The 22245-nt window shown below is 42.4% G+C and overlaps 1 protein-coding gene across 1 annotated transcript; it reads left to right on the plus strand.

Annotated features, from left to right (window-relative positions):
- Positions 1-20180: 20180 nt before the first annotated feature.
- LOC128640721 (spidroin-1-like) lies at positions 20181-21815 on the plus strand. The gene has a single exon (XM_053693149.1). The coding sequence runs from the start codon at positions 20181-20183 to the stop codon at positions 21813-21815; it is 1635 nt and encodes a 544-aa protein (XP_053549124.1).
- The last annotated feature ends 430 nt before the right edge of the window (positions 21816-22245 follow it).

Genomic DNA, 22245 nt, shown 5'->3' on the forward strand with positions numbered 1-22245 from the left:
TGGAGATTTTGGAAGAAGGGGGGAAGCTAAGGAGCTCAGTTTTGGAGAGATTTAACTTGAGATATGAGAGAGACAGTTAGTGACACTGGTTAGCAAGGAAGGAGATAGTTCTGGTGCAGAGAGGTAGATTTGGGTATCGTCGGCATACAGATGATAGTGAAACCCGTGGGACTTTATTAAGGAACCTAATGAGGAAGTGTAGATTGAGAAGAGAAAAAGACAGAGGACAGAGCCTTGTGGTACCCCAACAGAAAGAGGTAACGGGGCAGAGGATGCCCCAGAGAAGGCTACACTAAAGGTACGGTTAGACAGATAGGAAGAGAACTAAGAGAGAGCCGTGTCGCAGATGCCGAAGGATTGGAGGGTATGGAGCAAAAGAGGGTGGTTGACAGTATCAAAGGCTGCAGACAGATCAAGGAGGATAATTAGAGAGAAGTGACCTTTGGATTTTGCTGTAAGTAGGTCATTTGGTAACCTTAACAATTGCTGTCTCTGTTGAGTGAAGGGGCAAAATCCAGATTGCAGTGAATCAAGGAGGGAGTTTAATGTAAGGAAATGGGCCTTAGTACATACAGGTAGTATGAACAGGATTAATAAGGAGGAGGAGATACAATGAGGCTAAATTATCAAAGATCTTGCAGACCTGATCCGACAGTGTGGATCAGGTCCGCAAGACCTTGCTAAATGCGGAGAGCAATACGCTCTCCGTATTCAGCATTGCACCAGCCTACCCCTAAGTGGGGCCATATTTGCCTCCACAAGCCCAACAAGCTTTGTGATGGATGTATGTCAATATTATTGAGAAACAGGAAATCGAATGGCAAGAATGCTCGCTCCACTGTGAGAGTGTAGTGTGCTATTGCATGCTATGGATCAAAGCTAGTGTGGAGTCTATGCATCTGGCATTTTCTGTGGACCACAAGTTATCCTCTGCTTCTCACTGCATGGTCACCCTCTATGCTTCAAGTGAGATTGGCCGCATCCCACCTTAAGGAAGCAACACCACTCCACATACCTTTGGTTTAAGTACAAAAACATAATTTATGCTTACCTGATAAATTCCTTTCTTCTGTTGTGTGATCAGTCCACGGGTCATCATTACTTCTGGGATATAACTCCTCCCCAACAGGAAATGCAAGAGGATTCACCCAGCAGAGCTGATATAGCTCCTCCCCTCTACGTCAGTCCCAGTCATTCGACCAAGAATCAACGAGAAAGGAGTAACCAAGGGTGAAGTGGTGACTGGAGTATAATTTAAAAGATATTTACCTGCCTTAAAAACAGGGCGGGCCGTGGACTGATCACACAACAGAAGAAAGGAATTTATCAGGTAAGCATAAATTATGTTTTCTTCTGTTATGTGTGATCAGTCCACGGGTCATCATTACTTCTGGGATACCAATACCAAAGCAAAAGTACACGGATGACGGGAGGGATAGGCAGGCTCATTATACAGAAGGAACCACTGCCTGAAGAACCTTTCTCCCAAAAACAGCCTCCGAAGAAGCCAAAGTGTCAAATTTGTAAAATTTGGAAAAAGTATGAAGCGAAGACCAAGTTGCAGCCTTGCAAATCTGTTCAACAGAGGCCTCATTCTTAAAGGCCCAAGTGGAAGCCACAGCTCTAGTGGAATGAGCTGTAATTCTTTCAGGAGGCTGCTGTCCAGCAGTCTCATAGGCTAAACGTATTATGCTACGAAGCCAAAAAGAGAGAGAGGTAGCAGAAGCTTTTTGACCTCTCCTCTGTCCAGAATAAACGACAAACAGGGAAGAAGTTTGGCGAAAATCTTTAGTTGCCTGCAAGTAGAACTTGAGGGCACGAACTACATCCAGATTGTGTAGAAGACGTTCCTTCTTTGAAGAAGGATTTGGACACAAGGATGGAACAACAATCTCTTGATTGATATTCCTGTTAGAGACAACCTTAGGTAAGAACCCAGGTTTAGTACGCAGAACTACCTTGTCTGAGTGAAAGATCAGATAAGGAGAATCACAATGTAGGGCTGATAACTCAGAGACTCTTCGAGCCGAGGAAATAGCCATTAAAAATAGAACTTTCCAAGATAACAATTTTATATCAATGGAATGAAGGGGTTCAAACGGAACACCCTGTAAAACTTTAAGAACTAAGTTTAAACTCCATGGCGGAGTAACAGTTTTAAACACAGGCTTGATCCTAGCTAAAGCCTGACAAAAGGCCTGGATGTCTGAATTTTCTGACAGACGCCTGTGTAACAAGATGGACAGAGCTGAGATCTGTCCCTTTAATGAGCTAGCCGATAAACCCTTTTCTAAACCTTCTTGTAGAAAAGACAATATCCTAGGGATCCTAACCTTACTCCAGGAGTAACGTTTGGATTCACACCAGTATAGGTATTTGCGCCATATTTTATGGTAAATCTTTCTGGTAACAGGCTTCCTAGCCTGTATCAGGGTATCAATAACCGACTCAGAAAAACCACGTTTTGATAAAATCAAGCGTTCAATTTCCAAGCAGTCAGTTTCAGAGAAGTTAGATTTTGATGTTTGAATGGACCCTGTATCAGAAGGTCCTGTCTTAGAGGTAGAGACCAAGGCGGACAGGATGACATGTCCACTAGATCTGCATACCAAGTCCTGCGTGGCCATGCAGGCGCTATTAGAATCACAGATGCTCTCTCCTGTTTGATTTTGGCAATCAATCGAGGAAGCAGCGGGAAGGGTGGAAACACATAAGCCATCCCGAAGTTCCAAGGTGCTGTCAAAGCATCTATCAGAACCGCTCCCGGATCCCTGGATCTGGACCCGTAGTGAGGAAGTTTGGCGTTCTGGCGAGACGCCATGAGATCTATCTCTGGTTTGCCCCAACGTCGAAGTATTTGGGCAAAGACCTCCGGATGAAGTTCCCACTCTCCCGGATGAAAAGTCTGGCGACTCAAGAAATCCGCCTCCCAGTTCTCCACTCCCGGGATGTGGATTGCTGACAGGTGGCAAGAGTGAGACTCTGCCCAGCGAATTATCTTTGATACTTCCATCATTGCTAGGGAGCTCCTTGTCCCTCCCTGATGGTTGATGTAAGCTACAGTCGTGATATTGTCCGACTGAAACCTGATGAACCCCCGAGTTGTTAATTGGGGCCAAGCCAGAAGGGCATTGAGAACTGCTCTCAATTCCAGAATGTTTATTGGAAGGAGACTCTCCTCCTGATTCCATAATCCCTGAGCCTTCAGAGAATTCCAGACAGCGCCCCAGCCTAGTAGGCTGGCGTCTGTTGTTACGATTGTCCAGTCTGGCCTGCTGAATGGCATCCCCCTGGACAGGTGTGGCCGATAAAGCCACCATAGAAGAGAATTTCTGGTCTCTTGATTCAGATTCAGAGTAGGGGACAAATCTGAGTAATCCCCATTCCACTGACTTAGCATGCACAATTGCAGCGGTCTGAGGTGTAGGCGTGCAAAAGGTACTATGTCCATTGCCGCTACCATTAAGCCGATCACCTCCATGCATTGAGCTACTGACGGGTGTTGAATGGAATGAAGGACACGGCATGCATCTTGAAGCTTTGTTAACCTGTCTTCTGTCAGGTAAATCTTCATTTCTACAGAATCTATAAGAGTCCCCAAGAATGGAACTCTTGTGAGAGGAAAAAGAGAACTCTTCTTTTCGTTCACTTTCCATCCATGCGACCTTAGAAATGCCAGAACTAACTCTGTATGAGACTTGGCAGTTTGAAAGCTTGAAGCTTGTATTAGAATGTCGTCTAGGTACGGAGCTACCGAAATCCCTCGCGGTCTTAGTACCGCCAGAAGGGCACCCAGAACCTTTGTGAAGATTCTTGGGGCCGTAGCCAATCCGAATGGAAGAGCTACGAACTGGTAGTGCCTGTCTAGGAAGGCAAACCTTAGATACCGGTGATGATCTTTGTGAATCGGTATGTGAAGGTAAGCATCTTTTAAATCCACTGTGGTCATGTACTGACCCTTTTGGATCATGGGTAAGATTGTCCGAATAGTTTCCATTTTGAACGATGGAACTCTTAGGAATTTGTTTAGAATCTTTAAATCTAAGATTGGCCTGAAGGTTCCCTCTTTTTTGGGAACCACAAACAGGTTTGAGTAGAACCCTTGTCCTTGTTCCGACTGCGGAACCGGATGGATCACTCCCATTAATAACAGATCTTGTACACAGCGTAGAAACGCTTCTCTCTTTATCTGGTTTGTTGACAACCTTGACAGATGAAATCTCCCTCTTGGGGGAGATAATTTGAAGTCTAGAAGGTATCCCTGAGATATGATCTCTAGCGCCCAGGGATCCTGAACATCTCTTGCCCAGGCCTGGGCGAAGAGAGAAAGTCTGCCCCCCACTAGATCCGGGCCCGGATCGGGGGCTCTCGGTTCATGCTGTCTTTGGGGCAGCAGCAGGTTTCCTGGCCTGTTTGCCCTTGTTCCAGGACTGGTTAGGTTTCCAGCCTTGCCTGTAACGAGCAACAGCTCCTTCCTGTTTTGGTGCAGTGGAGGTTGATGCTGCTCCTGTTTTGAAATTCCGAAAGGGACGAAAATTAGACTGTCTAGCCTTAGCTTTGGCTTTGTCTTGAGGTAGGGCGTGGCCCTTACCTCCTGTAATGTCAGCGATAATTTCTTTCAAACCGGGCCCAAATAAAGACTGCCCCTTGAAAGGTATATTAAGTAATTTGGACTTAGAAGTAACATCAGCTGACCAGGATTTTAGCCACAGTGCCCTACGTGCCTGTATGGCGAATCCTGAGTTCTTAGCCGTAAGTTTGGTTAAATGTACTACGGCCTCCGAAATGAATGAATTAGCTAGTTTAAGGACTCTAAGCCTGTCCATAATGTCGTCTAGCGTAGATGAACTAAGGTTCTCTTCCAGAGACTCAATCCAAAATGCTGCCGCAGCCGTAATCGGCGCGATACATGCAAGGGGTTGCAATATAAAACCTTGTTGAACAAACATTTTCTTAAGGTAACCCTCTAATTTTTTATCCATTGGATCTGAAAAAGCACAGCTATCCTCCACCGGGATAGTGGTACGCTTAGCTAAAGTAGAAACTGCTCCCTCCACCTTAGGGACCGTTTGCCATAAGTCCCGAGTGGTGGCGTCTATTGGAAACATTTTTCTAAATATTGGAGGGGGTGAGAACGGCACACCAGGTCTATCCCACTCCTTAGTAACAATTTCAGTTAATCTCTTAGGTATAGGAAAAACGTCAGTACTCGCCGGTACCGCAAAGTATTTATCCAACCTACACAGTTTCTCTGGTATTGCAACGGTGTTACAATCATTGAGAGCTGCTAAGACCTCCCCTAGTAATACACGGAGGTTCTCCAATTTAAATTTAAAATTTGAAATATCTGAATCCAATCTGTTTGGATCAGAACCGTCACCCACAGAATGAAGCTCTCCGTCCTCATGCTCTGCAAGCTGTGACGCAGTATCAGACATGGCCCTAGTATTGTCAGCGCACTCTGTTCTCACCCCAGAGTGATCGCGCTTGCCTCTTAGTTCTGGTAATTTAGACAAAACTTCAGTCATAACAGTAGCCATATCATGTAATGTTATCTGTAATGTCCGCCCAGATGTACTAGGCGCCATAATATCACGCACCTCCCGGGCGGGAGATGCAGGTACTGCCGCGTGAGGCGAGTTAGTCGGCATAACTCTCCCCTCGCAGTTTGGTGAAATTTGTTCACATTGTACAGATTGACTTTTATTTAAAGTAGCATCAATACAGTTAGTACATAAATTTCTATTGGGCTCCACCTTGGCATTGGAACAAATGACACAGATATCTTCCTCTGAGTCAGACATGTTTAACACACTAGCAATAACTTGCAACCTGGTTATAATCTTTTTTAGCAAAAACGTACTGTGCCTCAAAGAGGTACTAAACGATTAAATGACAGTTGAGATAATGAACTGAAAAACAGTTATAGCATCAAACTTTAAAACAACACAACTTTTAGCAAAGGTTTTGTTCCCATTAGTAAAATAACAATAATTAAATTTGAAATAAAAATTACAGAGCAAACGTTTTTATTCACAGTCAATATAAAATTCTCACAGCTCTGCTGAGAGAATATACCTCCCTTCAAAGAAGTTTGAAGACCCCTTAGATCTGTCAGAGATGAACCGGATCATGCAGGAAATATAAGAGTAGCTGACTGGAAATTTTTGATGCGTAGCAAAGAGCGCCAAAAACGGCCCCTCCCTCTCACACACAGCAGTGAAGAGAAACGAAACTGTCACAATTAAAGCAAACAACTGCCAAGTGGAAAATAATGCCCAAATATTTATTCACTCAGTACCTCAGCAATGTAAACGATTCTACATTCCAGCAAAAACGTTTAACATGACAAATACTTATTAAAAGGATTAGTGACCTTTAACAGAGTAGTTCCGGTGAAATACCATCCCCAGAATACTGAAGTGTATACATACATGTCATTATAACGGTATGGCAGGATTTTTTCATCAATTCCATTCAGAAAATAAAAACTGCTACATACCTCAATGCAGATTCATCTGCCCGCTGTCCCCTGATCTGAAGCTTTTACCTCCCTCAGATGGCCGAGAACAGCAATATGATCTTAACTACTCCGGTTAAAATCATAGTAAAAAACTCTGGTAGATTCTTCTTCAAACTCTGCCAGAGAAGTAATAACACGCTCCGGTGCTATTGTAAAATAACAAACTTTTGATTGAAGTCATAAAAACTAAGTATAATCACCATAGTCCTCTCACACATCCTATCTAGTTGTTGGGTGCAAGAGAATGACTGGGACTGACGTAGAGGGGAGGAGCTATATCAGCTCTGCTGGGTGAATCCTCTTGCATTTCCTGTTGGGGAGGAGTTATATCCCAGAAGTAATGATGACCCGTGGACTGATCACACATAACAGAAGAAATAGGCTGCTCAGTGCCACAGCTTTACTCATACTTCTGTATTCTGTAGGATCTATGCAGTGCAGCAGGCAAAATCATCAAAAATCTTGAAGTTTTGTACTGTTATGTCAAGGAGGTGCCTGTCACAGCCTGTGAGTTCCTATTTGTACACGGCAGTGTATCCTTCGGTTTATTCAATAACATACATAGGTCCATCAGGTCAGAAAACTTGCGGTCCATATGGTGCTCAAAGATCTCCAGCTGGGCTCTTAAAATTGTGTGGAACTCCTCCATAGTTAAAGAGATGGGTGAATATAACAGTCCTTATGAGACTTAGTCCCCGGTTATCGGGGGGGGTCCCGAGGTCCCTCAAGAGGAATACCGCCCAAGGCATTGACGGTCTGGTACAGAGCTCAATATCTCATACATTCTTGATAAATTGGACATCCAGCATATCTACTGCCAGTAATGTATGTCCTTTATGTAGTTATTCTGAGATGAGTGTTCAGAGTCTGAGGAAAAGTGACAGAATAGTAGTTTGATCTGGAGCTTCTGAACATGCGACTTAACGCCATCTTTACCTGGACACGCCCCAAAGGATATATATATATATATATATATATATTATATTTTTTTATGGATAAACTAATTTTTTAGAATATGTGTTACAAATAATTAGTCTCAAAATGAATAAATAAATATTTTATACAAAATATTATAAACTAATTTCAGGAACCTCTTATTTCTATTTCTGTAAGAAGATGGCAACACAGTGTTCAAGCTATTGTAAATTGCAGTTATTTAATATACAATTTTTTGGACTTCTGATCTTTTTAAAAACCCATACAAAACATCTCAGTCACCATCAAACAAGACAGAACAACAAACAGTAAAATCCCACTCATGAAAATATGGATGCCAATAAAAAGCCTGTTTAAATCTTTTGCTTCAGAGCCATTTACACACCCCTGTTATAAAGGCATGGGTGGGACTACCATTGGTGCAGCAGGTATAGTGGCACCAGAGCCCAAGTGCTGTGGGGCCATAGCAACCAGTCTATACATAGGCATGTGCAGAATATGGACACTCATAATTCAGGGGAGCCTTTTATTAGTACAGGTTGCATGACCATCTTATCTATTTGTTTGTCTGCCTATCTATCCTCATAATCCTTATACAGAGCAGTATGTATAGTAATACTACTGCTTGCTACTGAGTTACCTTTCAGGGGCTCTCTGTTGAGTAAGTTTGCTACTGGCTAGAGGTGTTTTTAGTTATTTGGCCTTCATTGCATTTAAACTTACATTTTAACTTTACAAACTATGCCTCTTTTTTTAGCAGGCTAAGGCCTAGATTACAAGTGGAGTTCTATTGATAGATCAGGAACCACAATGAGATGCTAAGATTGCGGGACCACAATTAGATGCTAAGATTATTAAGTGGGTAGAATGCTGGCTTTAAGGATAGAAGGCAGAAGGTTTCAATTAATGAAGTACATTCAAATTAGAAGTTAGTTACTAATGGTGTTTCAAGGGTCAGTTATTGGGCCTGTTTTTTGATATTAGAAGTGGGCTTCAGGGGAAGGTTTGCTTGTTTGCTGATAATACAAAACTTTGTAACAGAGTTGATGTTCCAGGAGGTGTTGATTAAATGAACAGTGGTATTAAATGGGACTGGTCAAATAAATGGGATCTGAAATGTAATATTACCAAGAGCAAAATTATGCATATAGGATCCAAAAACCCAAAGGGCAATTATAGTCTCAATGGTACATTACTGGCTATAACTAAAGAGGAACAAGATTTGGGAACTATTATTCCAGATGATTTAAAATTTGGTACACAATGCAGCAGGGGTTAACAGCTGTGTTCCTTGTAATAATTTAAACCTACTATGATTAACCCCTTACTATCCTCTCAAAAACTTACTCTCATTGATAGAATACATAATTTTGTAAATGAGATTCTACACATTGTCATACCATAAAAGGGATACATAATATACAAATACATAGCAAAAAAATATATAATAAATAAAAAAAAAATTTAAAAAAATACATAATATCAAGGATACAAAGTTTCCATATTGACATTAAAGAAAAAGATATTGCTAAGCATCATGTTGAATAATATACTTATAGCAATTTCTAAGCATCATGTTATATAGTACAGTAGTTACAACTAATTCATTGGGGCTGATATGAACAGGTGAGCAAATATTGATATACACGCTTTACAAGGTCATAATAAATTGCACAGCTTTTGTCAAGTAGTGACAAATTCAGGAAATATTTCAGATTGTCAAAGATGCATATATATATATAAAAGTAGACACAAATTAAAAGGATCAACAGCTAAGACATAATATTACAATTGTATTTAAAGATGAAAATGTAAACACCAATAAATAGTTTAAGATCACACATTTCATTAATGCCCTTGGGATATATTTTTAATTGTGCTAGCCTGCCACCCCCTGTAATTTGTTTAGGTACCCAATCAATTGCTTGAAATTCACGCAAGAACAGGATATATTTCTAGGCTACTTCATCAAAATGATATCCTTTTCTGCGTTTTGCAAAATGATTTGCCACTGGAGTTTTTGGTTCTTCTGCCTCCAGTGACAGTAGGTGTTCCCGTAAATGATCTTTTAAAGGTCTAGTAGTATGGCCTGTATATTGACACCCACATAATCTACATGAGATAAGATAAACCACAAAATTTGAGGCACATGTAAAATGATGATAAATCCTAAATTCACACTTAGTTTGAGGAGAAATAAAAATGTCCCCACTTTTATGTGATAGCAGCACTTGCAAGGTTTAACACAAAATTTGAACAAACCATTTTTCTTACTCAGCCAATTCCTACAATTAGTCTATGCATTAGAGACATTTTTACTTACAAAGTTACCTATAGTTTTGGCCCTTCTCGATACAAATTTAACCCCTTGGGTAGCTATGTCAGCCAAAGATGGTTCTTTACACAGTATAGGTAAATAGTTAAATATCTTTATAATATCACATATTTTTAGATATTGATTACTATACTGTGTAAAGAAAACAAGATTCCTGTCTCCTGATTCCCTCCTGGGTTTATCAATTAAAAGATTCTCTCTGTCCATGGACCTCACTTCCAAAAGTGAATCTGTTAGACTGATTTCCTTATAACCTCTTTCTTTCAGCCTATTTTTTAGGTCTAAGACATGTTTATCATAATCATTCAGAATCTGCAAAGTCTCATGAATTGGCCCTGAGGGGTTGCTTTTTTTTAGGTGATTTGGGTGATGAGAGTCAAATCTAAGAATTTTTATTACCAGCAATATCTTTTCTATATGCTTCTGTAAGCAAAAGATTATTTAATCAATCTATCTTAATATCGTAATGCTCGTGGGAAATTCCACTATCAGACCGAACTCGGACAGTAGTCTTCTTATCCTGGCGTTGAGCCGAAATGATAGGACATATCCCAGAGCAGAAAAAGTTTGCAAGATGAAGTAAGCGGTACTTACATAAGCAGGATAGTCTTTGGCGGCAACAGGCAGGGGATTCATAGAAAGGCAGTTCAGTGGTAAACCACAAGAAGGGTCAGGCAGGCAAGGTTTGGCACAGTAAGGCAGTCCAAATTGTGCCACAGTTCTATTGCCCTGGCGGAGATCTAAGAGTAAAAATTCTGCAGCAGAAGTATGGCCAGAAGTACCAAACACAGAAGTAAGTGCAGAAATGAATGCATCAGCATCGTTCAGGAGAGGAGCGTTCTGATCCAAAAGGGGAGAGACCCAGGCTTTTACCTTGTCTTTCAGTAAGGAAATGACAAAGATGACCCATGACAGGTGAGACAGAAAGGTGTGAGGATCATTGCGGAAGTGCAGCCTGCATTGGTTAAGAAAACCCCTACAGTCAGTAATACCTTCATACTTGTCAGACAATGGTATCCGGGTATACTTCCAGAAGCAGGGGAAGAAGCTGCAGCAGTAGGAGCAGAGACTGGTGGTACAACAACAGGAGCGGTATTCCTCGCTGCAACTAGTGAAGAGAGTTGAGCAGTTATAGCCTCTAGTTAGGAATCCATACTCTTCAACTGTGTGGTATAGGTTCCCAACATCTGTCACTGAAGATAAACTGCTCTTGCTACCTCATCTGGCTCATGCTCGTTGGATATTCCACTATCAGACCAAACTATCAGGCCAGTAGTCTTCTTATCCCGGCGCTGAGCCGGAATGATAGGGAATATCCCAGAGCAGAGAAAGTTTGCAAGATGAGGTAAGTGGTACTCACCACAGGCAGGATAGTCTTCGGCAGCAACAGGCAGGGAATCAGAGTAAGGCAGTTCAGTGGTAAATCACAAGAAGGGTCAGGCAGACAAGGTTTGACACAGTAAGGCAGTCCAAAGGTAAACCACTAGGATGGTAAGGCAGGCAGATTTTGGCAATGGTAAAGCAGTCCAAAGGTAAACCACTAGAATGATCAGGCAGGCAAGGTTTGGCAACAGAGAGGCAATACAGAAAAATAGGGGTTAATCAAGCAGAGTGGTCAGACAAGCAGAGTTCAGCAGCAGTATCTAAATCCAGTAAATTTGGGGTTAACAGGCAGAGTGGTCAGACAAGCAGAAGTCAGCAACAGAATATCAACCCAGAAATCAGCAATCTATCACACCCAGGAGCATACAAAAAATAACACCTATACTTGGGCAGTGATAGATTACTGAATGGCAACTTACATTAGCACAGGATTTGCGTCACAGGGGATCCCAACCGGCACCAGAGCTGAGAGCGTGCGGCGATGACGTCAGCACCGCATGCAACAGGAGCCTACACAGCCCCTGACAACGAGCAGTGAAGTAGGCACGGCAAGACAAATATTTAGGTCTAAAAAACATGACATTATCTTTTGCCTAAGTATACGTGAATTTAAGATTCATGCTGTTGTTATTGAGTTTACTTATAAAACTTTCCAATTGTTCTACATCTCCTTGCCACACAATTAAGATGTCATCAATAAATCTGGTGTAAAACTTGATGTTATCTTTGTAATCATTCAGTTTAACAAATATTTTTAATGTTTCAAAATATCCAAGATAAATATTAGCATAAGAGGGGGCAAATTCTGCCCCCATGGCTGTATCTCTATTTTGCAAATATATCTTGCTTTCAAAGACAAAATAATTATGGGTCAATAAAAATTTGACCAGGTCTACCAAATAACTAGCAAAGATAACATCATAATCAGTGTATAGCTTGAGCATCTCTTCCATAGCCAATAGTCCTTGTCTGTGAGGTATGCATGAGTATAAAGAGACAACATCAACAGTGAGTGACAGATACGTATCACTCCAGAGAAAATCCTTCAATTTTCTCAGCAACTGTTTAGTGTCTCTTAAATAAAAATTTATATCATTAACTAAATAATTTCTATTTAAAACTAAATACTTACCTGTAAAATAAACCCTATGCTAGCCACAATATAACTAATAGTTACATTGTAGCTATCTTAGGGTTTATTAGCTGATGCAATCAGTCAATAGGATTGAACTTCAATCCTATTGGCTGATCCAATCAGTCGATAGGATTAAGCTTGCATTGTATTGACCGTTCCAATCAGCCAATATATTGCATCAGTCAATAGGATTTTTTCAACCTTAATTTCGATTGGCTGATAGAATTCTATCAACCAATCGGAATCATCTTGGATGATGTCACTTAAAGGAACCTTCATTCGTCGGGTAGTCATCGTAAGAAGAGGATGCTCCGCGCCAGATTTTTTGAAGATGGACCCGCTCCGCGCCAGATGGATGAAGATAGAAGAATCCATCTGGATGAAGACTTCTGCCCGTCTGGAGGACCACTTTTCCCGGCTTGAATGAAGACTTCTCCCGGCTTCATTGAGGGCTTCTTGCTGCTTGGATGAAGACTTCTCCCGGCTTCGTTGAGGATGGATGTCGGCTCTTCAAAACTGTAAGTGGATCTTCGGGGGTTAGTGTTAGGTTTTTTAAGGGTTTATTGGGTGGGTTTTAGTTTAGATTAGGGTTTGGGCAGCAATAGAGCTAAATGCCCTTTTAAGGGCAATGCCCATCCAAATGCCCTTCTTAGGGCAATGGGGAGCTTAGGTTTTTTTAGTTAGGGTTTTATTTGGGGGGTTGGTTGTGTGGGTGGTGGATTTTACGGTTTGGGGGTTGTTTGTATTTTTTTTACAGGTAAAAGAGCTGATTTATTTGGGTCAATGCCCTGCAAAAGGCCCTTTTAAGGGCTATTGGTAGTTTAGGCTAGGGTTTTTTTTATTTTGGGGGGTCTTTTTTGTTGTCGATAGGGCTATTAGATTAGGTGTAATTAGTTTAAATATCTTGTAATTTGTTTTTTATTTTGTGTAATTTAGTGGGGGTTTTTTTAGGTATTTCTATTAAATTTAATTAATTGTATTTAATTTAGGTAATTTATTTAATTGTAGCGTAAGGTTAGGTGTTAGTGTAAAACAGGTTAGGTTTTATTTTACAGGTAAATTTGTATTTATTTTATCTAGGTAGTTAGTAAATAGTTAATAACTATTTAGTAACTATTCTACCTAGTTAAAATAAATACAAACTTAACTGTAATATAAAAATAAACTCTAAGCTAGATACAATGTAACTATTAGTTATATTATGGCTAGCTTAGGGTTTATTTTATAGGTAAGTATTTAGTTTTAAATAGGAATTATTTAGTTATTAATAGTAGGTTTTATTTAGATTTATTTTAATTATATTTAAGTTAGGGGGTGTTAGGGTTAGATTTAGGGTTAGGGGTTAATAACTTTAGTATATTGGCGGCGACGTTGGGGGCGGAAGATTAGGGGTTAATAAATGTAGGTAGGTGGCGGCAAGGTTAGGGACAGCAGATTAAGGGTTAATAATATTTAACTAGTGTTTGCGATGCAGGAGTGTGGCGGTTTAGGGGTTAATATGTTTATTACAGTGGCGGCGATGTCGGGAGTGGCAGATTAGGGGTTAATAATTTTATTTTAGTGTTTGCGATGCGGGGGGGCCTTGGTTTAGTAGTTAATAGGTAGTTTATGGGTGTTAGTGTAATTTTTAGCACTTTAGTTATGAGTTTTATGCTATGGCTTTGTAGTGTAAAACTCATAACTACTGACTTTAGAATGCGTTACGAATTTTGCGGGATAGGCTGTACCGCTCACTTTTTGGCCAAAAAAAAAAAGCTTGTAATACTGGCGCAATGAAGTCCCATTGAAAAAAGACTTTGCGGTACGGCCAAAAAAGTGTGCGGGACAGCTGTACCTACAAGACTCGTAATAGCAGCGGTAGTAAAAAAAGCAGCATTATGAGCCTTAACGCTGCTTTTTACTCATAACACAAAACTCATAATCTAGCTGAAAGTTAATAAGCTTTATTCTTCATGGTCATGTGATATTCCAGGAATTAATTTGGAATTTTTCCAAAAAAAGTTTTATCAGAAATTCTTAACCAATATAGCGATATAAGAATCACATTATAAACTCCTGAACAGAGCATATCTCACGCCTAAAAGAATCGGAAAGTGGAACACCAAAAATGATATGGTCTGTCACAGATGTAACTTTCCATTATATGATTCATTTCACGTTTTTTATGCTTGCCCAAAATGGACTTCCAACGTAGGTGGTAAACACAAAGACAGTAAAGAAATTCAAAAATGCCTGGGACATGTATAAGGCTATCCTAAGAAAAAAGTAACATGTAATATGGGTAGACTTAACCTTTTTGGTTCTTATGTACCGTCATATACTATGTTTCTATTATCACTCAATCTAGTATTACATGTCCATGGTAAAACAGAGAATATGTACTGTATATTTATAGGTGTGTATGCATATATGTGTATTTATGTGTGTGTGTGTGTATATACACACACACAAACATATAAATATATATATATATATATATATATATATATATATATATATATATATATATATATATATATATACTGTATATACACACACACATTTCAGCCCTTCCCAGTCGAACACATTGTCATATACCATTTCATTTTAAAACAATGTTAAAGTGCATGTAAAGTCAACGCAATAACTGCTCATCAAATTGTTTAATATCAAAAATCAATGTTAGTTTAATTTAGCAATTTTCTGTAATCTCCTTCTACAAGTAAATATAAAGCTTTTAATTTCTTATACCTATCGCCGATTCCTCCGCCTGCCATTTTGGTCTCACATTTCTGTAATGATTGACACATCGTTTTATGAATATTTTTTTCACCCCTGGTGCGTCAGGCCGGTTGTTCCCTATGTCATTTGCTTTAACTGTGCATGCGTGAACCAAATGATGACGTAGCATACTCGAAGCTCGTCTGCGATTCGCGCATGCGCAATACTGAGAGGCTTTAATTTATTCTAAGACCGGAGCTGATTGCAAGTAAGTATCGCTGCTCCGATGCCGCTTGCATTGACACATCAAATAATGTTTTTTAAATAATAGTAAAAGCGGTTAGACATAACTAAAGAGGAAAGAAATATATATATTTATTGTAGAAAACGAGCATTTGTTTATCACATAGCGATCATAAGTATATTATGCTATGCAATCAAATTTCATTATTTCTATACAAATAACTTTGCTATACGCATGCCCGTTTTGTCGGCGATATTGAAAACGCATGCGCAGATGTCAGCACTGCTCGTGAACGAGCATGACAAAAACGTCATAGAGTGGGCGTTATATATAGAAATGATGCAGTGTAAATCGAGTGAAATACAGGAAGACGACGGTTGGGAGGAGTTACAGTGCAATAACGGAGCTAAGTTATAATTAAATTTTAAACACAATTATTCAGAATATTAAAAAAATGTTATTGCGGTTTGCATATATCTAATATTGGGAGCAAGTATGTTTAACTAAATAGAAAAAAAATTACATTCACTTTAACACCATTTATTAGTTAAAATAATAGAAATATTTGAAATGACATAGTTCTTCACTCTGTTTCATTATCATTATTATTATTGTTTATTTATTAAGCATCAATATATTAAGAAGCGCTGTAACATTATTTTACTCCATAATTGTATGCTTAATCAGGAGACATTTACACAAATCTGGGGCCCGATCTGATATGCAGCGTCGCCCGCAAAAGCCGGCGACGCCGAAATTTGCACTGGTTTGGTATCCTATATACGGCGTAACCTAGAAGTTACTCTCGTATATTTCTGCCTTCGCCCGTAGTTTTTGGGCTATAGGCAGGTATACCAAACCAGCGCAGTTTGGTATCCAATATACAGCGTAAGGACTTACGTGGCGAAAATGGAGAAATTTTACTCCATTTTCACCTCGCCACAAAAGGCAGCCGTAGTAAGCCTTACGCTGAGTATTGGAGCCCCGTAGCTCCCTAAACTACCTGCTAAATAAACCTAACACCTAACGCATGTGCAATGTCTATCTACCTGTCAACCGCGATCCCCCGCCGCAATCCCTAATAAAGTATTTAACCCCTAAACCGCCGCACACGGACCCCGCCGCCACCTACATTAAAAGTATAACCCCCTAATGTGATCCCCCTACACCATTGCAAGCTACATTACATACCCCCTAATGTGAGTCCCTTACACTGCCGCCATCTACCTTACCTACCCCCTAAAGTGAGCACCTACCCCGCTGCCATCTACCTTAAATACCCCCTAAAGTGAGCCCCTACCCCGCCGCCATCTACCTTACCTACCCCCTAAAGTGAGCCCCTACCCCGCCGCCATCTACCTTACCTACCCCCTAAAGTGAGCCCCTACCCCGCCGCCATCTACCTTACCTACCCCCTAAAGTGAGCCCCTACCCCGCCGCCATCTACCTTACCTACCCCCTAAAGTGAGCACCTACCCCGCTGCCATCTACCTTACCTACCCCCTAAAGTGAGCCCCTACCCTGCCGCCATCTACCTTACCTACCCCCTAAAGTGAGCCCCTACCCCGCCGCCATCTATCTTACCTACCCCCTAAAGTGAGCCCCCTACCCTGCCACCATATATCTTACCTACCCCCTAAAGTGAGCCCCCTACCCCGCCGCCATCTATCTTACCTACCCCCTAAAGTGAGCCCCTACCCCGCCGCCAATTATCTTACCTACCCCCTAAAGTGAGCCCCTACCCCGCCGCCATCTATCTTACCTACCCCCTAAAGTGAGCCACTACCCCGCCGCATCTACCTTACCTACTTCCTAAAGTGAGCCCCTACCCCGCTGCCATCTACCTTACCTACCCCCTAAAGTGAGCCCCTAACCCGCCGCCATCTATCTTACCTACCCCCTAAAGTGAGCCCCCTACCCCGCCGCCATATATCTTACCTAACCCCTAAAGTGAGCCCCCTACCCCACCGCCATCTATCTTACCTACCCCCTAAAGTGAGCCCCTACCCCGCCGCCAATTATCTTACCTACCCCCTAAAGTGAGCCCCTACCCCGCCGCCATCTATCTTACCTACCCCCTAAAGTGAGCCACTACCCCGCCGCCATCTACCTTATCTACCCCCTAAAGTGAGCCCCTACCCCGCCGCCATCTATCTTACCTACCCCCTAAAGTGAGCCCCCTACCCCACCGCCATCTATCTTACCTACTCCCTAAAGTGAGCCCCCTACCCCGCCGCCATCTATCTTACCAACCCCCTAAAGTGAGCCCCTACCCCGCCGCCATCTATCTTACCTACCCCGCCGCCATCTATCTTACCTACCCCCTAAAGTGAGCCCCCTACCCCGCCGCCATCTATCTTACCTACACCCTAAAGTGAGCCCCTTACACCGCCGCCATCTATTTTATAAATATTAACCCCTAATTTAATCCCCCTACACCGCCACCAGCTATATTAACTATATTAACCCTAATTATATTAGGGTTAATATAGTTAATATAGTTATTATATTATATATATTAACTATATTAACCCTAATTATATTAGGGTTAATATAGTTAATATTGTTATTATATTATATATATATATTAAGTATAATAACCCTATCTAACTCTAACATCCCTAACTAAATTCTTATTAAAATAAATCTAATTAATATTAATATTATTAATTAAAATATTCCTATTTAAAAACTAAATACTTACCTATAAAAGAAACCCTAAGATAGCTACAATGTAATTAACTGAGGGCGGCGGGGGTTCCCTCGCTTGCGCCGCAAACTACGATCTTTATCGGATCGCACCCCATAAGGGTAGCGGGCCCTGCCCTTGAGTCACTGTAAGCTATAAACCATAAAATGATCAACAGGACTCGTGGTTTTGTGAGCTTACATTCTAAAATTCTAAATATACCGAAATATATAAATAAATATTTAAAAAATATATAAATATATATGTATAAAATAAAAATACAATTTTATTATATGCTATTTCAAGAATAACACTCCTTTAGCTGTAGTGCACTTGGCTAAGCGCACTAATGAACAGCAGAACAGAGTTTTGTAATAGACATCTACAGGAAGTGCGATTTTGAGCAGCCGCACTATCAGACCACCAGAGGTTAGCGTGTCTAAGGCTTTTGCTCAAGCACAGTTTTTTACTTTGAACTTGCTATATCAGCACAAGAATAAGAGCAATATTTATTTAATGTTAGTTGTATTAGTAGTCAATAGAGCTAATATTTCTGTGCTTCACCTGTAATCTAGACCTAAGTGTTTTTAGAATACAACTTTAGTTTTCAGAAACATCATAATATAAGAAAATACCACCATATGAAAGGAAGAAAAAAGTACATTTTCATGTCATTTTCTGTAGTGAACATAGTAAATAGCAACATGGGAATCATTATTTTCGAAATACTTTAAACACCCATTTTAATTTCCCACATTTAGCATCGGTTCACTTTCCCAAAACAGTAAAATTTATGATTTTATACTCAATTAAAATTAGCAATTAAAAATCAGAAAATAGAACAACTATTAATGTTGTTGTTATGCACCATCTTGTCATTTATATAAAAAATGGGTAGGCATAAAATATCTAACCATACATACAATTAAAATTGTAAAAGGGCTGTAAAATGCCCCTTTAAAATGCAGGTGATTGCTATTTCAATGGCAATCACCTGCTATTTAAAGGGACATGAGGCCAATCATTTCAATATGGGCAATCCCCTCTTTCATGTGAGGAGTATGGTAATTATGTGTTGTATGCTGTCTTTAGATGATAGGGGCACCTTTGCGGCAACTACCCCTATCCAGCAAATATATTAGGAGATTGGCATAAAAAAATGGGGGCTCTAAAAGAGCCTTCGCCTCCTCAAATACAGTATAGCTGTATACTTAGGGCAGGTGGTCACTATTACCATGATATAGCTGCAAATTAGAGCCCCCCTCAATTTCAAAATGATTTTAAATGGTGCGGCAAATAATAACTGTTTTTACAGCAATTGCTTACACTCTCCTCTTTGAAGTGATAAGTCCCTCGTCCCTATAAGTGGCCTGAAATATGGGCTTCCAAAGCCCTCTCCCCCAGCTTTCTTGCCTTTCGCTCACACTGCCTGCTTTATCAGGAATCCCACCGCCTTGGGACCTCACTACTAACATCAGTGGCAACTTCACAGGCCCTGCAGGGCAAAGGCAGCAATGGGGAAAGGGACAACAGTCTCTTTTTTACCATCTGTAGTGTGGGGGGTCAACAGGATCTGGATCAGAATGGGGATCCCCTGTATGACAAACCAGTGTTAATCATCTGCACTGTTGGAGAGATGTGCATGATGAAAAGTTTTAGAGTAGGTGTTTTAGGGGAGGGGTTACTTTTTCTACAAAAAATAAATAAATAAAATTCTACAATAAAAGAGCTAATGGAAGTGGAAGGCCCTCTAGTGGGCCTGTAGCAAAATTAAGGGATAGCTGACTTGAAGTCTGGAGGGTTCTAGAAGTGTGTGTATGTTACAATGTTGCAAGTGGGTGGGAGGGTGTACCTCTTGCCTTTATAGGGTCCTGTTCCAGTGGATTCGGCCTCTTCCTGCCTCCAGACTTCGAGGAGAACTTTCTTCTGTGCTGGATATCTTCAACTTTAGGCCTCAGTGATACTTCTTTGCCTCCCAGGAGGTACAGGGATGCGGTGGTGGAGCCTTCAAGAAGGAAGAGACCTGCAGGAGAAAAAGAAACATCAGACCTGGAAGATGTGGTACCCCCTACCCCCCAAGTTAGGGTACCCAATAGGCCCTCCATTGCTGCTAGGCAGATGGTTAGGAGGGATCTGAGTTATACCCCTAAGAGCAGGGCTGGGGCCAGGGCGGGCTCCAAGGCAAGGGGGAGGGGGGCAGCAAGAGCGGTTCCCAGTGATAGTTCTGCCCAGGTTATGGCTAAGGCTGGGTCTAATGTGGGGGAGGTTGGCGAGCAGGGAGCAGATTTAGGGGCCCTTATACAGCAGCTGCCGGCGCTTCCACCGGGTGCTCTGGCCACTGTCTTGGCCTTCACTCAGTCTCTGGTCTCAGGCCGGGGGCCGGGCGGCATGGAGCAGGGCCTGGATGGTGCCGGGGGGTCCGGAAGTGGCGGCGGCGGTACGCGTGGTCGGTCAGGCTTTGGGCCTTCTGTTGGTGCGGGGCGTGGCCACGCCCCCGTACATAACATGCGTCGCGCCTCCTCCCCCTCTGATGGATCTTCGTCTGGGGAGGAGCACGGTTGCACGCGCGAGAGACGCCGCCCTGCAGCACGACCGGAGACGCCTACCGGAGCAGCCTCTAGTAAGTTGGGGAGACTCCGGGCGGCGACAACGGTCGCAGGGGGCAGGGGGGCGGCCATCAGGCCGGACGGGAGTGCGGCTGTGAGTGTGGATCAGAGGCGACAGGGGCCAGGCATACAGGCGGGCAGCCCAAGGGGTAGAGGCGCGAGTGACGCCATCAGTGCAGCTGGGGATCCCCAAGCTCAGGGGTACAGGCAGCAGATTAGGCCTCCAATAGAAGCGGAGGTGGTGGTGCTGAGGGGTAGTAGTAGCGCAAATGGTGCTGGTATCGCTACGAACAGGGATTCTGTCACAACTAATCAATCTTTGAGGCAGGAACAATGCATGAGAGTTTGCATGGGGCAGGGTATAGGCACGCATGATGCCACTTACTTTCAGGAAGCGGTCCGTCAGCCTCAGCCCCCTTTTCTGCAAAGGGAACAGATGCAAGTTACTGGCAGGGGCCAGGAGGTAGCCAATAGGCAGGGCAATGCTGATGCAAATCAAGGGATAAGTGCTCTTGGTGACAAAGGTGATTCACAGCAGGGCCAGGCGAGGGATGTGAATGTGTGTATGGATAGTGCGCAGATCGCTGCGGAGGTTCAGCGTGAGGTGAGAGAATGCATTAGCCAGGCATTAGGTGTGCAGGAGGACTTGATTAGGAGGGCTGTAGCGGCAGCACTTGGGGTGCAGGAGAGGGCGAGGGGTTGCGAAAGGGAGGGTGCTACCCCTTCTGGGGCCCTCTTCGTCGCTCAGAGTACTCCCCAGTCTGTTTTGTCTCCTCAGGTGTCATCTGTAGCAGAGCAAAGAATGGAGGCTGGTACAAGCAGCCAGTGCACGGCGAGTGGAGGAGTTGCAGGACCTGCCAGCTCAACTGCAAGCGGACGCCTACAAGCATCGGAAGGGACTTCGCAGCAGCTGTCGCAGTCCGGTGAGTGCACCATCACTGACATTACACGCACTAACATGGGGTCTTCATCTAGCGACTCAGGCTCTGATAGCGAGGCAGGGCTAGGTTTAGTGGGTAAGGGCCAACAACAGATGTTTAGAATTATAAAGAAGTTAGTGGCAGCACAGGTGCAGGCGAAGGCAGGCGCGCAGGGCGTTGTAGAGAACAATTCCTTATCTCAGGTGGGGGAGGTGCCGGTGGTTGCGGCAGGGCACGTCGCGTCAAGGAAAGTGGTGGTGCACGGGGATTCGTACCCATGCCTAGTTCACTCACTATATGGCCATTTGAAGGCTAAGGTGATTAAAAAAAATACAAGAGGGTAGATATGTGAATATCTAAGAGCTCACTCCAGAAGCTTGTAGTGCTAAGGAGAGGGCAGCCGAGGGCTCTGGCCCCAAAAAAGTCCGGCGTCAGAAAACTTATGAGGAATGGCAGGCCGGATATAGGGTGTTGGCGTCCTGCTATGTGGATAGGTGGCCGACTCAGGGGCATAACCTTTTTAAATATCAGGACACGATTGGTGATATTTACAAGAGGTTCAAGGAAGGCGCTTGGAGGGATTATGATTTGGCATTCCGCAAGAAAATGGTAGGCAACCCCATCTTACACTTCGGGACGCAGGATATGCACCTGTGGTCTAAGTTGGGGCACGAGAGGTCTACTTCGCCTCCTGCGGTTTCTAAGCCTGGAACCCAGCAGTCCTTTCTGCACCAGAAGAGGCGTGGGAGGGAGTGCTGGAAATTCCAGGATAAG

The sequence above is a fragment of the Bombina bombina genome, chromosome 10 (genome assembly GCF_027579735.1).
Source record: "Bombina bombina isolate aBomBom1 chromosome 10, aBomBom1.pri, whole genome shotgun sequence".
NCBI classification, from domain to species: Eukaryota; Metazoa; Chordata; class Amphibia; order Anura; family Bombinatoridae; genus Bombina; species Bombina bombina.